This window comes from Chiroxiphia lanceolata, chromosome 4 (genome assembly GCF_009829145.1).
Source record: "Chiroxiphia lanceolata isolate bChiLan1 chromosome 4, bChiLan1.pri, whole genome shotgun sequence".
NCBI lineage: Eukaryota > Metazoa > Chordata > Aves > Passeriformes > Pipridae > Chiroxiphia > Chiroxiphia lanceolata.
Window position 1 is genome coordinate 27242525 of NC_045640.1, and position 17659 is coordinate 27260183.

At 37.9% G+C, this 17659-nt stretch overlaps 1 protein-coding gene across 5 annotated transcripts in view; it reads right to left on the reverse strand.

The window, feature by feature from the left end:
- CORIN (corin, serine peptidase) overlaps positions 1-17659 on the reverse strand; it is a 122027-nt gene that overhangs the window by 51963 nt on the left and 52405 nt on the right. For 4 of the 5 annotated variants that reach the window (XR_004356593.1, XM_032685326.1, XM_032685325.1 and 1 more), the window contains exons 5-8: positions 12327-12508; positions 5559-5672; positions 1710-1817; positions 96-206 (exon numbers count right to left, since the gene is read on the reverse strand). Coding sequence is in view for 4 of the 5 variants with exons in the window: in XM_032685326.1 (XP_032541217.1) it covers positions 96-206; positions 1710-1817; positions 5559-5672; positions 12327-12508 (515 nt within the window). In the remaining variant the exon portion in view is untranslated. The remainder of the gene's footprint in view (positions 1-95; positions 207-1709; positions 1818-5558; positions 5673-12326; positions 12509-17659) is intronic. The other variant, XM_032685327.1, reaches the window with a different exon arrangement.

The following is a 17659-nucleotide window of genomic DNA, read 5'->3' on the forward strand; positions in this document are numbered from 1 at the left end:
CACTACTTATCCTAATTTTTTTAATTTAATTTTAATTTAAACATTTTTTAATTTTTAAAGAAAGAAAAAATAATTTAGAGATTAAGGGAACTTACAGCAATTTATTTCATCTGATTTGTCTATACAGTCATGGTCACCATCACATACCCAATCAGCTGTTATACATCTTCCATCTCCACACTGATGATGTGTTACCGGATTACAATCTACATAAAATGCAAATTTGAAGGAAAAAAGGATGCAAAGTTACCATTTGTGTATTTTATATTACTGATCAATTGCTCTATGCCTATTAGTTAATCATTCTTATTAAGGAGCCATTTTGCATTAGTAAATTACATCTTCCGTACCTGCAGATTTTTTTGCAGATGGTAGTTGTACATGTTCCGAATTCTACTGCCTACATAGATAGTGATGCACTCCTTCCATCTCTCAGGTGCACAGCTGTTACCATTTGCAAATAAGGTTCTAAAATTTGTTAAGCACGTTAAAGGATCTTCTGGTTTATCATCTCATGGAATGATTTTGAGTTAGCCAACATTTTCAGCTGACATCAGAGAAAATAATTCTGTACATTTACCTTTTTATTAAGACATTAAAAAAAATAAATTCTTGACTTCAGAAACTATGTCTTTTGCATGCACTTGGAATTTTCCATAAGAATTATTTACGAAGAAATTACTCCAATCTTTATCTTAGTCTTTCTATCTGAATGCACAAATAAAGAAGAGCATTCTGTTGAGAAGGCTGACTTTACACCAAAATAAATACAGAGCATAGACACAGTCCAGTCTTCGAAATCTGCTATGAAAACAACTTATAGACTGTACAAAGACTTAGATCTTAAATTTTATATAGAAAAACTATATCAAGATAGGAATGATAAGAGTCAGATTAATGCTTAGAAAATATAAAACAAACAAAACTGACAAAAGAGTAGTGAAAGATTTTTGAGTGTGCTTAATTTGGAGCAGAAGTATAAAACAAATCTCAGGGGAAAAAAGGTCATTTATTTTTAGTTTTTAAATTCTTTGTATTTTCTTTAGAAAAGCAAAAGGAAAAAGTAAGAAATAATATTTTAACTATTAAATAATTAATTTAGAAAACTTAATTTTATCTCAGGTGTAGGACCAGGAACAAAAGTTAGTAAAAATAAGGCTTTGAAATTTTTCCAGTATTTACATGTGAAGATTATTCCTTTTTATGGTAAAACTTCATTGTTTCTCCTATGATAGTTAGGTTAAGGTAGATAGATAAATATAATGAGTCAGAACATGCAAAGATGATTGTAAACAGAACTTGGAAGAAACGGAATTTAAGAATTTTAAGTTCACTATGAAGCTTATGTAAAAACAGTTCAGCCATAAAACAGTTGGCATCACCAGAGTGTAGCCTCCTATGGTTTGCTTTAATCTCAGTTAAATTCAGTCAAGCTAGCAAGGAAAGAAACATAACATCTTTTGGCATTAGTTTAAAACAAACTGAAAATCATAATATTTCTTATAAATACCACTACCTTCAAGATTTGGACTGACCCAGAACTTTCCTCTAAACCTTTTCAAATTTCATATAGAATTTGTGAGCTGTTTTCACTTTGTCCAAATAGAATAACAGCAGGATTTATTACTCCTGTAGTAGTTTAAAAGATGACTGGCTTCGGCAATCGTGATATCTTAAAGACTTTAGAAAAACATAAAACTTTCATTTACCACAGTTTTGTTCATCGCTAAGGTCTCCGCAGTCATCATATCCATCACAAACAAAAGTATAATTCAGGCATTTTCCCGTGTTGCAACGAAATACATCACTACTGCAGTCTACAAAACAAATTTTTGTAAAATGTTAAAATTACATTGGAACACTCATATAAACTATGAACATTAGAATGTACTGACTAAAGTAAGATTAGCTAAAGATACGCTACAAAGGTCTGCATTAATACTGGTGTGTATCAGTTTACGGGAATCTAATATGGAAGAACATGAAAAATCAAAGAAATTTTCAGATATTTCTTCTCTGTTCTTATCAACTGTCTTTTTGTTTAACCAAGTGCTCTAGTTACACATATGGACCAAACTGTTTGATTAAATTATACACATAAAGTTCTCAAGGAAGGTTGTGAGCTACATCATCTAGATTACTAGGACCGTCTTGAGCACCCAATGTGGCTGTTAAATGGAACTGAGGATTCTAACAGCAAAATCAATATCCCTAGACCCTGCTTTTGAGCCTGCCTTTGGTCTTACAATGGTTTCAAATGAGCTTCATGCTTTACACAGTTTTCAGCTCAGTTTTGGCTTGGTGCCTTCTCATCAAGGAACTCTTATCACTGTCAGCCCTAAATCAGTTTAGGCTTTCTTTTCATGACTGAAGGCTTCAGTAAAGGCCTGACAGATATTCTCTGAGAATATCCAAAATACTTGAATACTCTCAGGTTCAATATAAACATGGACTCTATGTTGTAGTTGAGAAAGCGGGTAGAAGAGAAATCAGGGTTTGTGGGGTCTGGTCCCATTAGAAACAACTTTTAATTTCAAAGCACACAGTTGGGAAGTGAGTGACCTAGTTCCACTGCCTTTCTCTAGGCTTCTCCTTGACATGTAGCTTTCCAGAGAGAAAGCCAGGATATAGAACAGCTGGGAATCCTTCCTTTCTACTGAAGCTATGCCACTGGAACCAGGGAAGTCCTTTGTGCTTCTCTCCTCTTGGCATGTGACTCTTGTGTTTATGATTGCACAGTGGTCCCACTTTGAAAGCAGGGTGTCCTTCTAAGTGTATACACACTGATAGGTGCAAAACTCTCCCAGAAGGTGCAGTGGGGTTTCTATCCCTTAAGATCAATGTCAGCCAAGTGTTTCACCTAGGTGAATGCCCTAAGTTTCTCAAGCAACCTGAGCTCTGGAACTTGAATATGAATCACTTCTTTCCCTCACCCCACAGAAATATTCGTATTTTCTAAAAGTTTCACGTCATCTTAGAAAGTAAAAACAGAATTTATAGCAGAGTGTGCTTAAAATCAGACAAATCATGCATTGCTCTATTTCTCAGCTCATCCTCCATATAGCAGGTTAAGACATTTAGCTCAGATAAAGTCACCTGCACAGGGAGAGACTATTCCATCCCCAACGTATGTAACTTTATAACTAAAAAACAGAGATGTCTCTCCAAGCTGATAGCATCTAAATTTTAGCATAAATTCTTCTAATATAAGAATTTTGCAATTGCAGATGTATCCTCCCTTTGTCAGGCACAAGGCAGTAGCTTACAGGAAAAGAGGGACTGGAAGTAAGTCCACACTTGTGGTAGCATGTGAAACCCCTTCTTGCCCACCTCGCCTTCCCAGGTGCTTCTCTCTGTACAATGGGTATGAAGCTCTGGATGTGGAAGGCCAGTCAATGCTCACAAACTAGTGGGTTTCATTGACAGATGAGTTAGATCTTTAAGTTAGACTTGAGAGGGGAGGAGGATAGTATCAGGATTGACTGTGACAAGCTTTGGGATGACACACCAAGGTTACACACAAGAGCTGAGTGATGCAGTTGACACTCCTGAAGGACGCCATCCAGAGGGACCTGCTGCACATGGGTCTGGGCAACCCCCGGTATCTATACAGGTTGAGGAATGTGGATTGAAAGCAGCCCTGCCAAGAAAAACTTGGGTGTTCTGGTGGATGAAAAGCTGGACACGAACCAGCAATGTGCACTCACAGCCCAGAAAGCCAAATACGTCCTGGGCGGCATCAGAGTGGTCTGTAGGTCAAGAGAGGTGATTCTGTTCCTCTATGCTGCTCTGGTGAGACCCCACCTGGAGTGCTGTACCCAGCTCTGGTGTCCTCAACACAGGAAAGACATGGACCTAGGCCACAAAAATGATCATAGGGATGGTCCACCTCTCCTCTGAGGAAAGGTTGAGAGGGTAGGGGCTGTTTATCCTGGAGAAGGAGTGACCTTTCAATACTTAAAGAGGGCATATAAGAAAGATGGGGACAGACTTTTAACAAGGTCTGTTGCGATAGGACAAGGGATAATGGTTTTAAACTAAAAGAGGGTAGATTTAGACTAGACATAAGGAATAAATTTTTTACAATGAGGATGGTGAAACACAGAGACAGCTTGTCCAGAGAAGTGGTAGATGCCCCATCCCTAGAAACACTCAAGATCAGGTTGGATGAGACGCTGAGCAACCTATTCTATAACTTAATGAGGTGACTTAAGACTTTGAGAGGGGTAAGAAACATAGCATCTTTTATCAGACAAGCTTTCAGGAAAATAAGTCCTCCTTTAGTTTTGCTATTTCTGCTATGTAAGTCAAGAAAGTCTTATGTGACCCCTCTCCTCAACTCTTACTAAGTATCCTAATAGAAGACATCCTCCACACATAAACCCTGTATCATTAAACAGACAGGCATTCTTTTAAAGGTAATCTTAGAGCTTGCAATCTTAGCTCATGAAATTTATGCTTGTTTTTTCGAGACATGTAATATATTTATTCTTTTGTTACTAATTTCTTATTTTCCCATTTCTAATGGTACTCGAGAGCCATAGTCCCATAGGCATTTTTAAATTTTTTAGCTTACATTAAATCTGAAGCTAATGCTGACAGAAAAAATATAAACATGCAATACTTTTTACACAACAGACATTATCTCAATCTCCATTAAATAAATGGAGGCTATTAAAGCAAAAGCAAGCTCTAGCCTCATTCATATTGAGACGAGGAGGAAATTACTGCCATTTATTCCTTGGAGTATTCCAGATAAAATCTAGTAACAACTTCCTTAAAAGTAGCTTTGTGAGTCTTGGAATGCTCAGGCTCTTAAATCACTAATAAGAACAAATCTTTTGAGGTGAGTGTAAACTGCACAGTTTCCAAAGTCTGAACGAGCAACACTGTTTTGTGGCATCATGCCCTACTAAAGTCGCTATTTAATAATTTTCCCACATTTTCCTTTTTTCTTTCTTTTTTTTCCCTTCTCATAATTTTCCTACCATACATTTGCTCAGCTTTTCTAAAAGTGTTTGTAGTCCAAGGATATTTTTGTTCACAAAGAAAAACACATAGGAACTCTAAAGATGTGCACTACCACAGACAGATAAATAAGAAATTAACTTATCACATAAGTATATTCATTTTTCTTTTCTACTACACCACATACTGGGATTAATTTAAGTAAATCTCATCCAGGGTTGAGATGAGAACTTTCTAAACAGATGGTCTTGCATCTAAAATCAATGCCAAGGCCAAGTCTTCAGCTGATTATCGGAAGCACTCCCTTATTGATGCATTTTTAAAAAAGCCCCCAAACACTTCTAACTTCCACATGGCTCTTTGCAGAATATCTGCCTCAAGGCACAAAATTTGACAGATCAAAACCACATGCTGTAGCCTGAGTGAGCAAAGGTGAACAGAATCAATGGCAACAGACAAGAGTCCAAATGTCAGTATATGCAAATACCATGCAAAGCTCCTATTCTGTACCAATAGCCTTCTTTAGTGTTCAGGTTTCCCTGAAGGGACTCAGTGCTTCAAAAGAACACTGCAAGGTTTAAGAAACTTACTGCAATGGACCTCATCACTCCAATCATCACAGTCGTTGTAACCGTTACACTGCAGTTTCCCTGGGATGCAGATCCCACTGGCACACAAGAAACTCTCCTCTCCTCCACACAGTGCTGCAAAAGAGAAGACAGAATGAGGAGAAAAATCATTAGCATCTACACTACAAACTTAATGCTACTTTAAACTGATATTCAAGATTAAACTGATAAACTGATTCAAGATTTCCCACAGGAAGGAAAGATCACTGAGTGCAAGAAGGTCGAGAGAAAAACCTGAAAGAAAAATCTCAATTTTTGAGATAGAACAAAGCCATTTAAAACTGCTACCAGCGAATGACCCATTTTAAAAGACCTCAACAGGCAGCCATGAAAAGACTATTACGCATGTTAAATCTGCCCTTGGGACTAAACAACGAGCCTTTAACATGCCTACAAAAAAAAATAATAATTTCTGCTTAAGACTGGCCTTACTGTTTAGCAGTGTGATATTCTTCACAATTTGCCAAACCACTAGGTAAACAGTGGATACTGTGAGGTATCACTTAGCACTGGACCTGCCTAAATATGCGTTTTTCAAAAATGACACATAGCTTCAGCTTGCACTGACTGCAAGTGCAACTATTTATCTAGATTTTTAATTTTATTTGTGATCCTAAAACAGCAGTCCTTTCTATCACACTATAGCAACAGATATTCACACGCACACCCTCAGTACCTTCATTATTACTTTTAAGTTTTGTCAGCAGGGGATTATTTTTTTCCAACATACTTACATTCTTTTTTAAGCCTGAAATGTTATTTTATCATCCCCAAGCAACAGGGTAATCTTAAGACTTAGTCAACTGAAACACACACCCTTTATGAAAAATTTGTTTGTAATAAAAACTTAGGAATAATTTCAAAATCTTTTCTATTACATTCCCAGGTGTACTCTCCACTTGGACAGCAGATAGTTTTGATTTTGCAATACAAACATCATTTTCTAGTTGTGTGATGAGGCCATGTTTACTGCAGTGAAAGCTGCTTATGCAATGATTTTAAAGAAGGCTTCTAACTTCACAGAAAAGTGCCCAAAATAGTTTTTTTGAACTAAAAGTTTTCAACTAGTTTGTGCCATTTAATCTTTGTGACTCTTAATCAGAAGCAAGATAGGGCAAAACCACCAGCACCATCCTTTTGCACACTGTTATTGTTTACCTTATACTGTGCTCCTCAGTAGGTTCCCTCACAACACCCTCCAACCTGTGTGGTTGGACAGGTTTCCTAACTTCTAACTAAAGAGCTACAGCCTTACCTGTGTTCTACCAGTTTTGGAAGGATATTACAAACTGCAAAATATCATAGTCTTAAAACCAACATGAGATTTGATAGCACTTACAGTCTCATTTTACAGGGGACAAAAATGAGGCAGTGAGATATTAAAGTGAAAGTTAGAACGAATAATAAATTAATTTGACCAATGTTAGCACGTGTGTGTTTTTTTTCCTGGAGAGTAAAGACAGATATTATTTTACATGTTCAAAGAATTCTTGCCTTTATTTGTAGCTGCAAGAGCATGTTTCAGCTGCAAATAAACTCCGGCTATACAAATGAAGAGTCCACTTCTGTTCCAATGCCTTGCTGAACACAGTGACTGCAATGGTGACAGGGAAGAATCTCATTCCATATGATAAAATCACACTTTCTTTATTATGAGCCAATCTGTGTGTTTCTCCGGTTTCCTGCCTTATGCACTGCACTTCCTAATTGCTACAGTCAGTAAGCTCTACAGGGGCCCCTAGAAACAACAGACTTCCTCAGTATGGGCTCTAGCTCCCAGGAGACCAGTGTTTATCCCTCAGATAATTATGTCAGGTAAAAATAGAATATGATAACATAATCAAAAGATTGTAATTTATCATACAAGAAAGCGTCTTTGAGGTTGGAAAGGCAACTTTAACTGACTCGATAATCTTACATTCTTATAACTTGGGCTTTTACACAGTTTCCTGCATGTTTGAAAAGAAAAACAGCAGAAATAGCTCAAAAGGAACCATCTTGATTTGCTTACAGATCCCCATCAGTACAGAGTTTTACTGGTACTAAGCAACAGTAAGGGACTTCTACCTTTTGTGTGAATATGCCAATTTGGCCTGGGAGAACAAAGGTAAACAGGAAGGATATTTATGTGATTATTTTTCTTACAGATCAGAAGAGTAAAGATTCTGGGGGTCCCATACTCATTTCTGGGCTGTGAACAAAACTGTGTTCTAGCATTTATAAGTCATTCTGACTCTGCCTCCTTAATGCATCCCCATCTTGTTCTGCTCCTACCCTGAATCTCTTCTCCTACAGTCATACCTACAGTCAGTATTTTCCTATTTGTTTTGTATGTTATACACAAAAAAAGAAGAAGACTGAAATTACTACTGTTTCTCTCAGTTTTAGCATATGGAAGCAATCAGAAGAAATTTTTAGAAACACTAATCTCGCCTCTTGCAGTCTTCTACAAGGTGGTGACTGGATATGTTTGGTCCAGTCAGTGCAGTGTTCATGGCAAGGAGAGCACATAGACTTTGAACGGTATGTCCAATGAATTTAATTTCTGCTTTCTATCAAGCTTGTCCAAAAAGTTTTCAGTAGGTTGACAATTCAATCAGAATTTATTGGAAATTATGAAAGCCTTGTCAAATGCTGTAAAACAAACATTTTTGTTAAATGTTGAATCTTGCTATTTGATCTGAAACCTAGAGGATTTAGTTATGCAACCATTTGTAAGACTTTCTTGAACAGATGCAAATGGCTGCATACTCAGAAATGCTGGGACTGCTTGAAACAAGGCAGCAGCAGCAACAAAAGAAATAATGCCTGAAATAGTTGTCTGAAGTAAGAGAAGTATGAACCATTCCACTCAAAATTATTAAAAATTGTAAGTGTGTTATTCTAAAGAAATGTGCTGGGAAATGTTAATTACTGATACCTCTGTAAATAATTCACACATTTATTAATAAAATCATGCAAACATATATGTACCTGAATTACTGAAGAAGAAAAAATATTAGGTAAAAAAGCCCAAACAAAATGGAAGTAATCCTTGCTGACAGAGAAATTTACCTGTTGTAGACCTTACCCAGAAAGATTTAGAAACTGGAATAGCTTCCAAAATCCCTGACTAAACACCATGGGCAGCAAAGAGTGCTTTATTGTACCTGTATCTGGTGTACTATCAAAAGTGGCTTTGAGGAGGCAAGACCATTTATGTGCTGTACTTCCCAGCTAGGTTATTGGAATGTCATCTATAGAAGATTGTGTGGGCAGGTCCCTGGAAAGCTGCAGACAGCACGGACTGAAATAAACATTGTTTACCATCGTTTTACCATTCTCAAGATCTGCATTTCAAGGTATAACAACAGATAAAGCATTCTTTATGCTGTGAAAATGACCATGGAAAATGATGCTAAGTTTTTTCAAAGTGGAGACAACATTCACTACCTAATGCTACAAAAGAACTTAGGAGGTATTAAAACAATCAAAAGGCAATGCTTTTCATACAATGCTTTGATAAGCTGTAACACTTTGGAACACGATACTGTGCATGTTAAAATGTGTGCATAGGTCCATAAAACAAAGGGACGTATTAATAGAATAAACATCTATGGTGGGTCAGAAGTAAAGAAAGTCCTTGATCTCAAACAGATGGAAAATGCAGGAGCATTTGGAAAAGTATTGTCACATTGTCTTGCCCTGTTCTCCTATTCTTCTCTGTGCATTTGATTTTTTCAGCTTTTGGAGTCAGCATTATAAGATAGATGGACTCTTCATCGGCATCTGACCCAATATACAATAACACAGTGAGACACAGAGGAATCCTTGTATTTCCTTGCCTGCAAATTTTTATCTCCTGCTCCCTGTACCATATGTACCCTGCAGTACAGTGCATGCATCTTGTTCCTGTCAACTCCAGAAAGTTTTGAGAATAGGATCATGATCATGGAATTAGAAAAGCTGGCAACTCCTTAATCCCAGAAAATTGTTCATTTCTCTATTTCCTTATGATGCAAAACCCTGTGGGAGAAAGAAGACAAAAGACCCTTCTCTTTCACTCAAAGGATGTGGCCTAAAAAGGCCACATAGGAAACTGCAAGCAAAGAAACAGGCAAAGAACAGGAATACAGGCAGAGATAAATAGTGGGGGAGGCAGAATGGGAGAATAAAAATCAAAGAACATAAGAAAATGTAATGCAGGATCAAAAGAAGTAAAGAATTAATGCTTGCAGGAAATAGTTTTTTAAACTGTGAATGCTCTCTCACATGAATGACCATCACAATCCTGAAAAACCTTTTATCTCCCTCAAAAATCATTCCACTATTCCTGTTTTTGCAGCTGGTCAGCATCAATGTTACACATACACAGATCATCTCTCTCTTCTTTTCACTGCATTAAGGAAATATAAGGGCACAAAAAAAGATGATGTCTTCCTGTTTTTAAAAGCTTTTTCTCAAAAAACCCTCAATTGGATGTATTTAGCTTCACATTCCCTACAGAAAAATAAATACCTGGTTGTAATCAGGTATTTCAATTATCTATGCAAAGTTATTTTCCTAAATTAATACCAGTGTGAACCTAGGGGTGACCTAATTGCAGCCTTCCCATACCTGAAGGGAGCCTACAGGTATGACAGACAGGGACTTCTTGCAAGAGCATGCAGTGACAGGATAAGAGGGAATGGCTTCAAGCTGAAAGAGAGTAGACTAGGATTAGATATTAGGAAAAAATTCTTTGCTGTGAGGGTGGTGAGGCACCTGAACAGGTTGCCCAAAGAAGCTGTGGATGCCCCATCCCTGGAAGTGTCAAGGCCAGGTTGGATGGGGGTCTGAGCAACTTGGTCTAGCAGAATGTGTCCCTGCCCTTGGGAGGGGGGTTGGAACAAGATGGTATTTAAGGTCCCTTCCAACTCTAATCATTCTATAATTCTGTAATTTGTTAAAAATCTCATGGCTATGAAGTGCAGTTCAGGCCACTTATGCATCATTTTTTAACGGAAACAGACATTCATTCATAATGCCTCAAGTAAAAATACAAAAGTGAACATTTTCTGACAGTTCTATACTGTCATTTACGCAGTTTTGTTTTATAAACAGCAGAAGCATCATGTTCACTGCTGCTTTTGAAAGCATTTTACCATTCAAATTACCCAAAAAATAACTTCAGGGCTCTTGCAAGAGCTCCATGTTAATCTAAGTCAGATCATTGTGTTGCTTTATTTCTTATTCAAGATAATGTGGTTTTTTCCTCCATGGTTTTAACAGCATCAGTTATGTTGGCTGGTCAAATCAAGTAAAATAATAGAGTTAACACAGTGTCAGTTGAGAGAGAGAAAACAGAGCTGGAATATTTTTGTGAGTAGGGATATGAATGGTAGCCCTCAGAGGGCTGCTGAGATTTCTTCCCCCCAGAATGTATCATTGGTTCCGTGAGGAATGAACGACTGATGATGCCTCCTTCTCACTTCCTTATATGTTTAAGAGACATCCCGATCTAGCGAAATGGTTTAGTGGTTTAAGGATTACAGTGGTAGTGGCTGGGTTCAAGGTTGGACTGGATAATCTTAAAGGTCTCTTTCAACATTGATGATTCCATGATTCTATGATCAAAACTCATTAGACCTGTGAAACCAGCTGAACATGAGCCAGCAGTGTGCCCAGGTGGTGAAGAAGGCCAATGACATCCTGGCCTGTATCAGAAACAGTGTGGCCAGCACGATTCATCCTTCAGTGATCCTCCCCCTGTACTAAGCACTGGTGAGGCCACACCTGCATTAAGTTTTGGGCTCCTCACTCAAAGAAAGAGATTGAGATGTTGAAGTAAGTCCAGAGAAGGGCAACAGAGTTGATGAAGGGTCTGGAGCACAAGTCTTATGAGAAGCAGCTGAGGGAGTTGGGGATGTTTAGCCTAGAAAAAAGGATGTGCGGGGGAACCTTATCACTCTCTACAACAACCTGAAATCCACGTGGGGGTCAGTCTCTTTTCCTAAGTAACAAGCAACATGACAGGTGAAAATGGCCTCAAGTTGTACCAAGGGAGGCTTAGATTGGATATTAGGAAAATTTTCTTCACTGAAGGAGTGGTGGTCAGTCAATGGAACAGGCTGACCAAGGAAGTGGTGGAGTCACCATCCCTGAAGGTATTTAAAAGATGTAGACATGACACTGAGGGACGTGGTTTAGTGGTGGACTTGGCAGTGCTGGGTTAACTGTTAGACTGGATGACCTTAAGTATCTTTTTCAGCCTAGATGATTCTATGACTTTATGCATGGGCATATAAAGACCATACCTTTTGAAAAGTCTATCTCTTGATCAGTTTGGGGCTCATTTGCACAGCAAGGAGAAAAGAGATACACTTTAAATTTGGTCTGTATATCAGGTTCCTGCTCCAAATAGCAAACCTGTATTTACTAGAGCTTAGCAGAGAAAAACTAAGAAGAACATTTTCAAAGATTGTATTACTTTTCTCCTACCTTCTTTCCTCAAAATAGCTCCGAATTTTTGATGCAAAACAAAAAAGCCTCAAATCAACACAAGTCTGAAAAAAATTCAGACTAAACAATTAAAGCACAGCAAAATTATAACCAACTGACAACCAGACTTTATCACAGTAACATGAAGGGAAATAGTAATGTAACAGGAAATAATGATTTCAACACAGAGCGTTTCCTACACAGTAACAAAAATACATCATTAAATAAGACCTCATGAACATAGTGTAACAGTTAAGAATGGAAACGTACAGTGCTTTCCTTTTTCTTGGTGTGGTGAGAAGCATACCCTTGTAGTGGTGTCATTTTCAGTTTTGTTTTGGAATTGAGAGCACTTCAGGAAATCTGGCCAAGAAGCATTTACCATACCCAGGACTGGTTCACAGCCTTCTTTTGCTGCCTCGCAAAATGTCCTGCAGGGCAAAAGGCCTCGACTGAAGGAAAGAGACAGAGAACAAAAATAAAAACTATTATTACTGTAGTAGATTGTGAAAGCTTTTTAAAAAGAGAAAAAATAGTAATTAACACTTCTGAAGAATTTTGCATTCTACAGAACCACTCCAAAAAGGTGCCAAATCTTCATTATTCATTGGACATGACATAATCTCTTGACTTTCAGGCTAAATTTAAGCCAAAATCAGGCCCAAATCAGGCTCAGAACAGTTTCCCAGACAGGGTCAACCCACCACAGATATGCACAGCACAGAAATAATTTAGAAATTACCAGTCTTCTAAAGCACAATCACATTGTGATCCAATAAGCCGAGCAGAATTTGCAGTCTCTAGAGAAGCTCTGACAAATCAGAAAACATGGGATTATCCAGCAATTACTGCAATATTTGGCCCAGTTTTAAAGTTCAGTCATGTGTGCTCCATAAATTAAGTATTTCTGGAAAATGATCAAGTTTAGTATGGACATATTGCATAATTTACTGAAAGATGAAAATATTATTAAAAATCTCCATCTTGATTAGTCTTATTTACAACTACTCAGAGACCAATAATTTTAAAAGTAAACTGGCAGGTCTGTGGCAATCTTATCAGAATTGATTTGGTGCCAGGAGCAGGTTATAACATATTAGGGTGCGATTCTGCTCTTCAGCATTTTAATGGAAAAAACTCTTCCTGAAAATAGAGTTTGATGAAAGAAGTGGGTTTCCTCCCACTTAAAATTCATCCTTCAGTTATTTCAGCTGCATAGAAATACCCAAATTAAGAACTGTATGACACCAGAAGAAATAAAAATGTTCTTTATAGTTTAATAAAAAGTATATTAAGGGTAAAGAGAATAAATAAGGGTTATAAATTTGTATAAGGTATCTTTGGAGAAGCTATTTATCAAAAGAGTTTTATATCAAATATTCATTGAAGTAGATATACACAATACAGTATATACTCTAAAACTACTATGTTAAATGATTTTAAGCTTCCAAAGAGGCTACATATTGCCTGAGAGCAGATGATTTGACTTCCTCTTCATGACAATCACTTAGAGTTCACTTAAATTGGAATTCAAATTGCTGATTATAATCCTATAGGGATCTACTCCTTATCACTTACTTAAAGACGTTTTACATTGTTAGACTAATTCTTTTCAGAATTTATTCTTTCTGTAATACTGACTCCTCTTCTTTGTAATCACATTACCTTGCATGGAGCTCATCAGTAGACTCTATTTCTTTAGTGTTTGTTTTGAGTACTAGAAGTTATCAAAGAAATATTCTACAAGAAGCAGTAAAGAGAGGAAAGATCCTTTTGGCAACTCTTTTCCTCCTGTTGCAGAATTTAACACATTTTCTAAAGTTAGTTCAAGGTAGCTAAAGGGTCTGACCTTCAGCCTCAGCAGCCACTGAGGGCACATCTTTTCTGGAAGCAGCAGCAGCATGTGCAGCTCTTGTTCCCAAGTGCCTGTATCTGACTCTGAGCTGATTTCAGTTTTGCTGTTTGTAACAGCTGTTGTATACCTGCCTACCTATATCTGGCTGTGTAGTAAGCCAGGTCAAACAACTGATACAGCTAAGAGTAATGTGACAAATAAAAAAGCACTTTTTTTCTTATCTGACAACTGAGTTGGTTCCTCCAAAGGGATACAGACAAAGCAGGAATAAGATGGCAGGAGACGGAGAAGTAGAAATTGCTGAAGTCAACAACAGTATTAAATAAAATATACAATTACCATCCTTTGGGGACTCCCCATGCAACTTAGTAAATTTGATAATATATCTAGAGCTCATTATTTTCTGTGGCATTTCTTTTGTGCCTTCACATTAGTATCTCCATGGTAAATGCACTGCCACAGCCATGCCCTATTGAGAAATTCATTACTGCAATTTTAGAGATGAAAACAATAGAGGATAAATAACTTCCATGCCAGAGCTGCAAATACAGCACAAAGATCACTCTGAGAATACACAACTGTTGACTGCTCCTGCTAAAGGCCACATTTGCAGTTCAACAGACAACCTGATTGAAGGCAGACTGATGAACATTTTTAGCTACTGCTGGTCCTCATTACTCTTCTTTCTCCAGCTTCATCCCTTCAGTTGTTCCAGGATACCTGTTCCTGTGGCCACACAATAAGCTGTACTCATGTATTGAGCCAAGTTGAAAACAACTGTAGGGTATTTTGCTGGATTATTTTTTCATCCAAATCTGTTTAAGGAAAAATTTAAACTGGCATGGCTGCCAGAGGACATATTAATCATCCACAGCCATGCCACAGAGCAATGCGGAATAATCCACTGTATCATTCATAGGCACACAGGCTAAGAATGGTGACAGATCTCAGGCCTGAGACAAAATAAAGAAAGTGGTAATACAATTGTGAGAGACTGCTGGGGCAAGGGGGATGGCTACAAGGACAAAATGAAACATGAAAAAATTATGGGAAGAAGAAAACTGAGGTTATTCTTTGTGGTTTTGCAGCCCTGAAATCAAACAAGTTGATGTGGCGAGCTGACACAGCAGTCATTGCTAGTTCTAACTGGTTTTAATAATTTTCAGGATTTTCTAACAATAAATACTTCCACAGAACATAAATGTAAGAAAAGGAAGTTTCTACAGTAGGCCAAATACCCACACCCAGGATTTCAGTTTTCTGGAGTGATAGTTCTTGTGAAATCTTTCTCAGTACCCTCTCACAGTACTCCAACATAAATAGCAGTACATTCAGTGTCACTGAAGGCAAATTCACAAAACCCTCAGCATTGCTTTTTGATTCATGGATTTGTAAACAAATGGGTTGCTTAACATTTCACTTTCACATAATCCAGAAAATACTGTACTTTTGTCTTTCATTGTTCATTTTTCATTTTTATCTTGCAAATTAATTGGAATTTTGCATTTTCTTATGTATTTTGTCTCTACAGATGGGTTTAAATATGAAATTTGCTTCCTTACACAGTAATAAAATCTGAAAAGAAAGCAAGATTATTTTAGATTTTTGTGGTTATTTCACTTGACAAAATTATTTTGAATTGATATAGCAACATTTAAGGAGGGCACCTCAATTCCATGTAACCCTTTGTGGTTCTCGATGCAGAGCTAACCGTGTCTTACTTCTAACCTTGTTTTTAGCTCAAATTCATGAAGTGTTTCCTAGAAGCAGGTTTCTGTGCGTAAGTACAAAAACACAAAATCAGCCTGTAAAAGGACTACTTAGCACCCACAGCATGAGAAACCACTAACACCTTAAAGGAGAACAAAAGCACTCAAAGGTGATCCTGGTAAAAGGCAGCAGCAGCTCAGTTCCCCTGGGGTAAGAGCCTGAAGAATGGTTTCAGCTGCCTAGACAAGATTAAGACCTTGTATTAATTGGTTGAATTGCTGGTAGGTGTCCACTCATCTGCCCTACAGGGACTGAATATAAGGATTTACAGCTGGTGCAGAAAGCCAGTTCTCACTCATGAATGCTCCACTCACTCACACTCATGAATGCTCTAACTGCTGTCACAAAGTTGGCAATTACAGATGAGCCACAAGAGGAATGCCCTTTCCAAGAGACTGAAAAAGATTAGTTTTATACAATGAGAATGAAAAAGATGAAAAAGATGGATATACTGAATGGGTTGCCTGCAGCATGGAAGAACATACAATCTGTTTAAAAGGCTATGAGAACACAAAAGTCTCAAAAACAAATAAGATGAAAAAATGGGACTGCAATCCCTTCCGTGGGTCCATACAGATGCCTTTTACTTTTTCTCTAAAAATTACAGGTCCAATTAACTACTCCTTAATAGTTGCCATATCTTGTGACAACAGAAAAGAGTCAGCTAAAGAGTTATATTTGCAAAAGTCTTAGAAGAGATCTTGATATTCAAGAGTACCATACTTAACAAAGAGCTCACATTGAAGTCTGAAGACTGTTCAGACAGAGGAAGGAAATATAAATTCCTGATTTCATTGAAAGTGGAACTGGGAACAAATCCAAATATACTGTTAGATTAAAAAGGCTCTTATCCATTAAAAAATGAATAAAAGAGGCAGCAGCTGCTGTTGAATTTCACATCTTCTACATCAGCTGCTGTTGTATTTATCATCTCTTTCAGGTCTAGCAATGCTTCTTGGACAATGTGGCCAAAAATCAGCTGATATCCTTAAGAATGGTTAGGTACAGTCTCTACAATGCAGGTTAGAATTTTTAGTCAGTGTAATTATTTATTTTGTAGAAAAAACCCAGATAAATGATTTTTACCAAAGAAAGGAGTCATGATTGAGTCAGCAGTGCCCTGGCAGTCAGGAGGGGCAGCCAGGAGGTCCAGTCACGTCCGGGGGGGCATCAGGCCGGTCAAGGGAGGTGACTGTCCCACTCTACTCTGCACTGGGGTGGCCTCACCTTGAATATTGTGTGCAGTTTTGGGCACCACAATATAAGAAAGATATTAAGCTCTTAGAGAACGTCCAAAGGAGGGCAACGAAGATGGTGAAGGGCCTTGAGGGGAAGCTGTATGAGGAGTGGCTGAGGGCACTTCATCTGTTCAGCCTGGAGGAGACTGAGGGGAGACCTCATTGCAGTCACAACTTCCTTGTGAGGGGAAGAGGAGGAGCAGGCACTGATCTCTTCTCTGTGGTGACCAGTGACAGGACCCAAGGGAATGGCCTGAAGTTGTGTCAGGAGAGGTTTAAGTTGGATATCAGGAAAAGGCTCTTTCCCCAGAGGGTGGATGGGTACTGGAACAGGCTCTCCAGGGAAGTGGTCACAGCATGAAGCCTGACAGAGTTCAAGAAACATTTGGACAATGCTCTCAGGCACACGGTGTGATGCCTGGGGATGGTCCTGTGCAGGGCCAGGAGTTGGACTCGATGATCCTCATGGGTTCCTTCCAACTCAGGATATTCTATGATTCAATGAATCAGCAAAAAACTTAAATTCAGAAATCCATTCTGACTCTTCAGTCACTTTCTCTATATGACAGAAACATATGTCACAACTGAGCTTCTAATACTGTAACAATCAGAAACACCTAAAGTATACTCTGTAGAACAGAAGCACTTTATTCTATCATACTTAGACAAAATGCTACATCTATTTTACCATATAGCATTAACATTATTGCCACAAAAAAGCTATCGAAATCATTTAATGT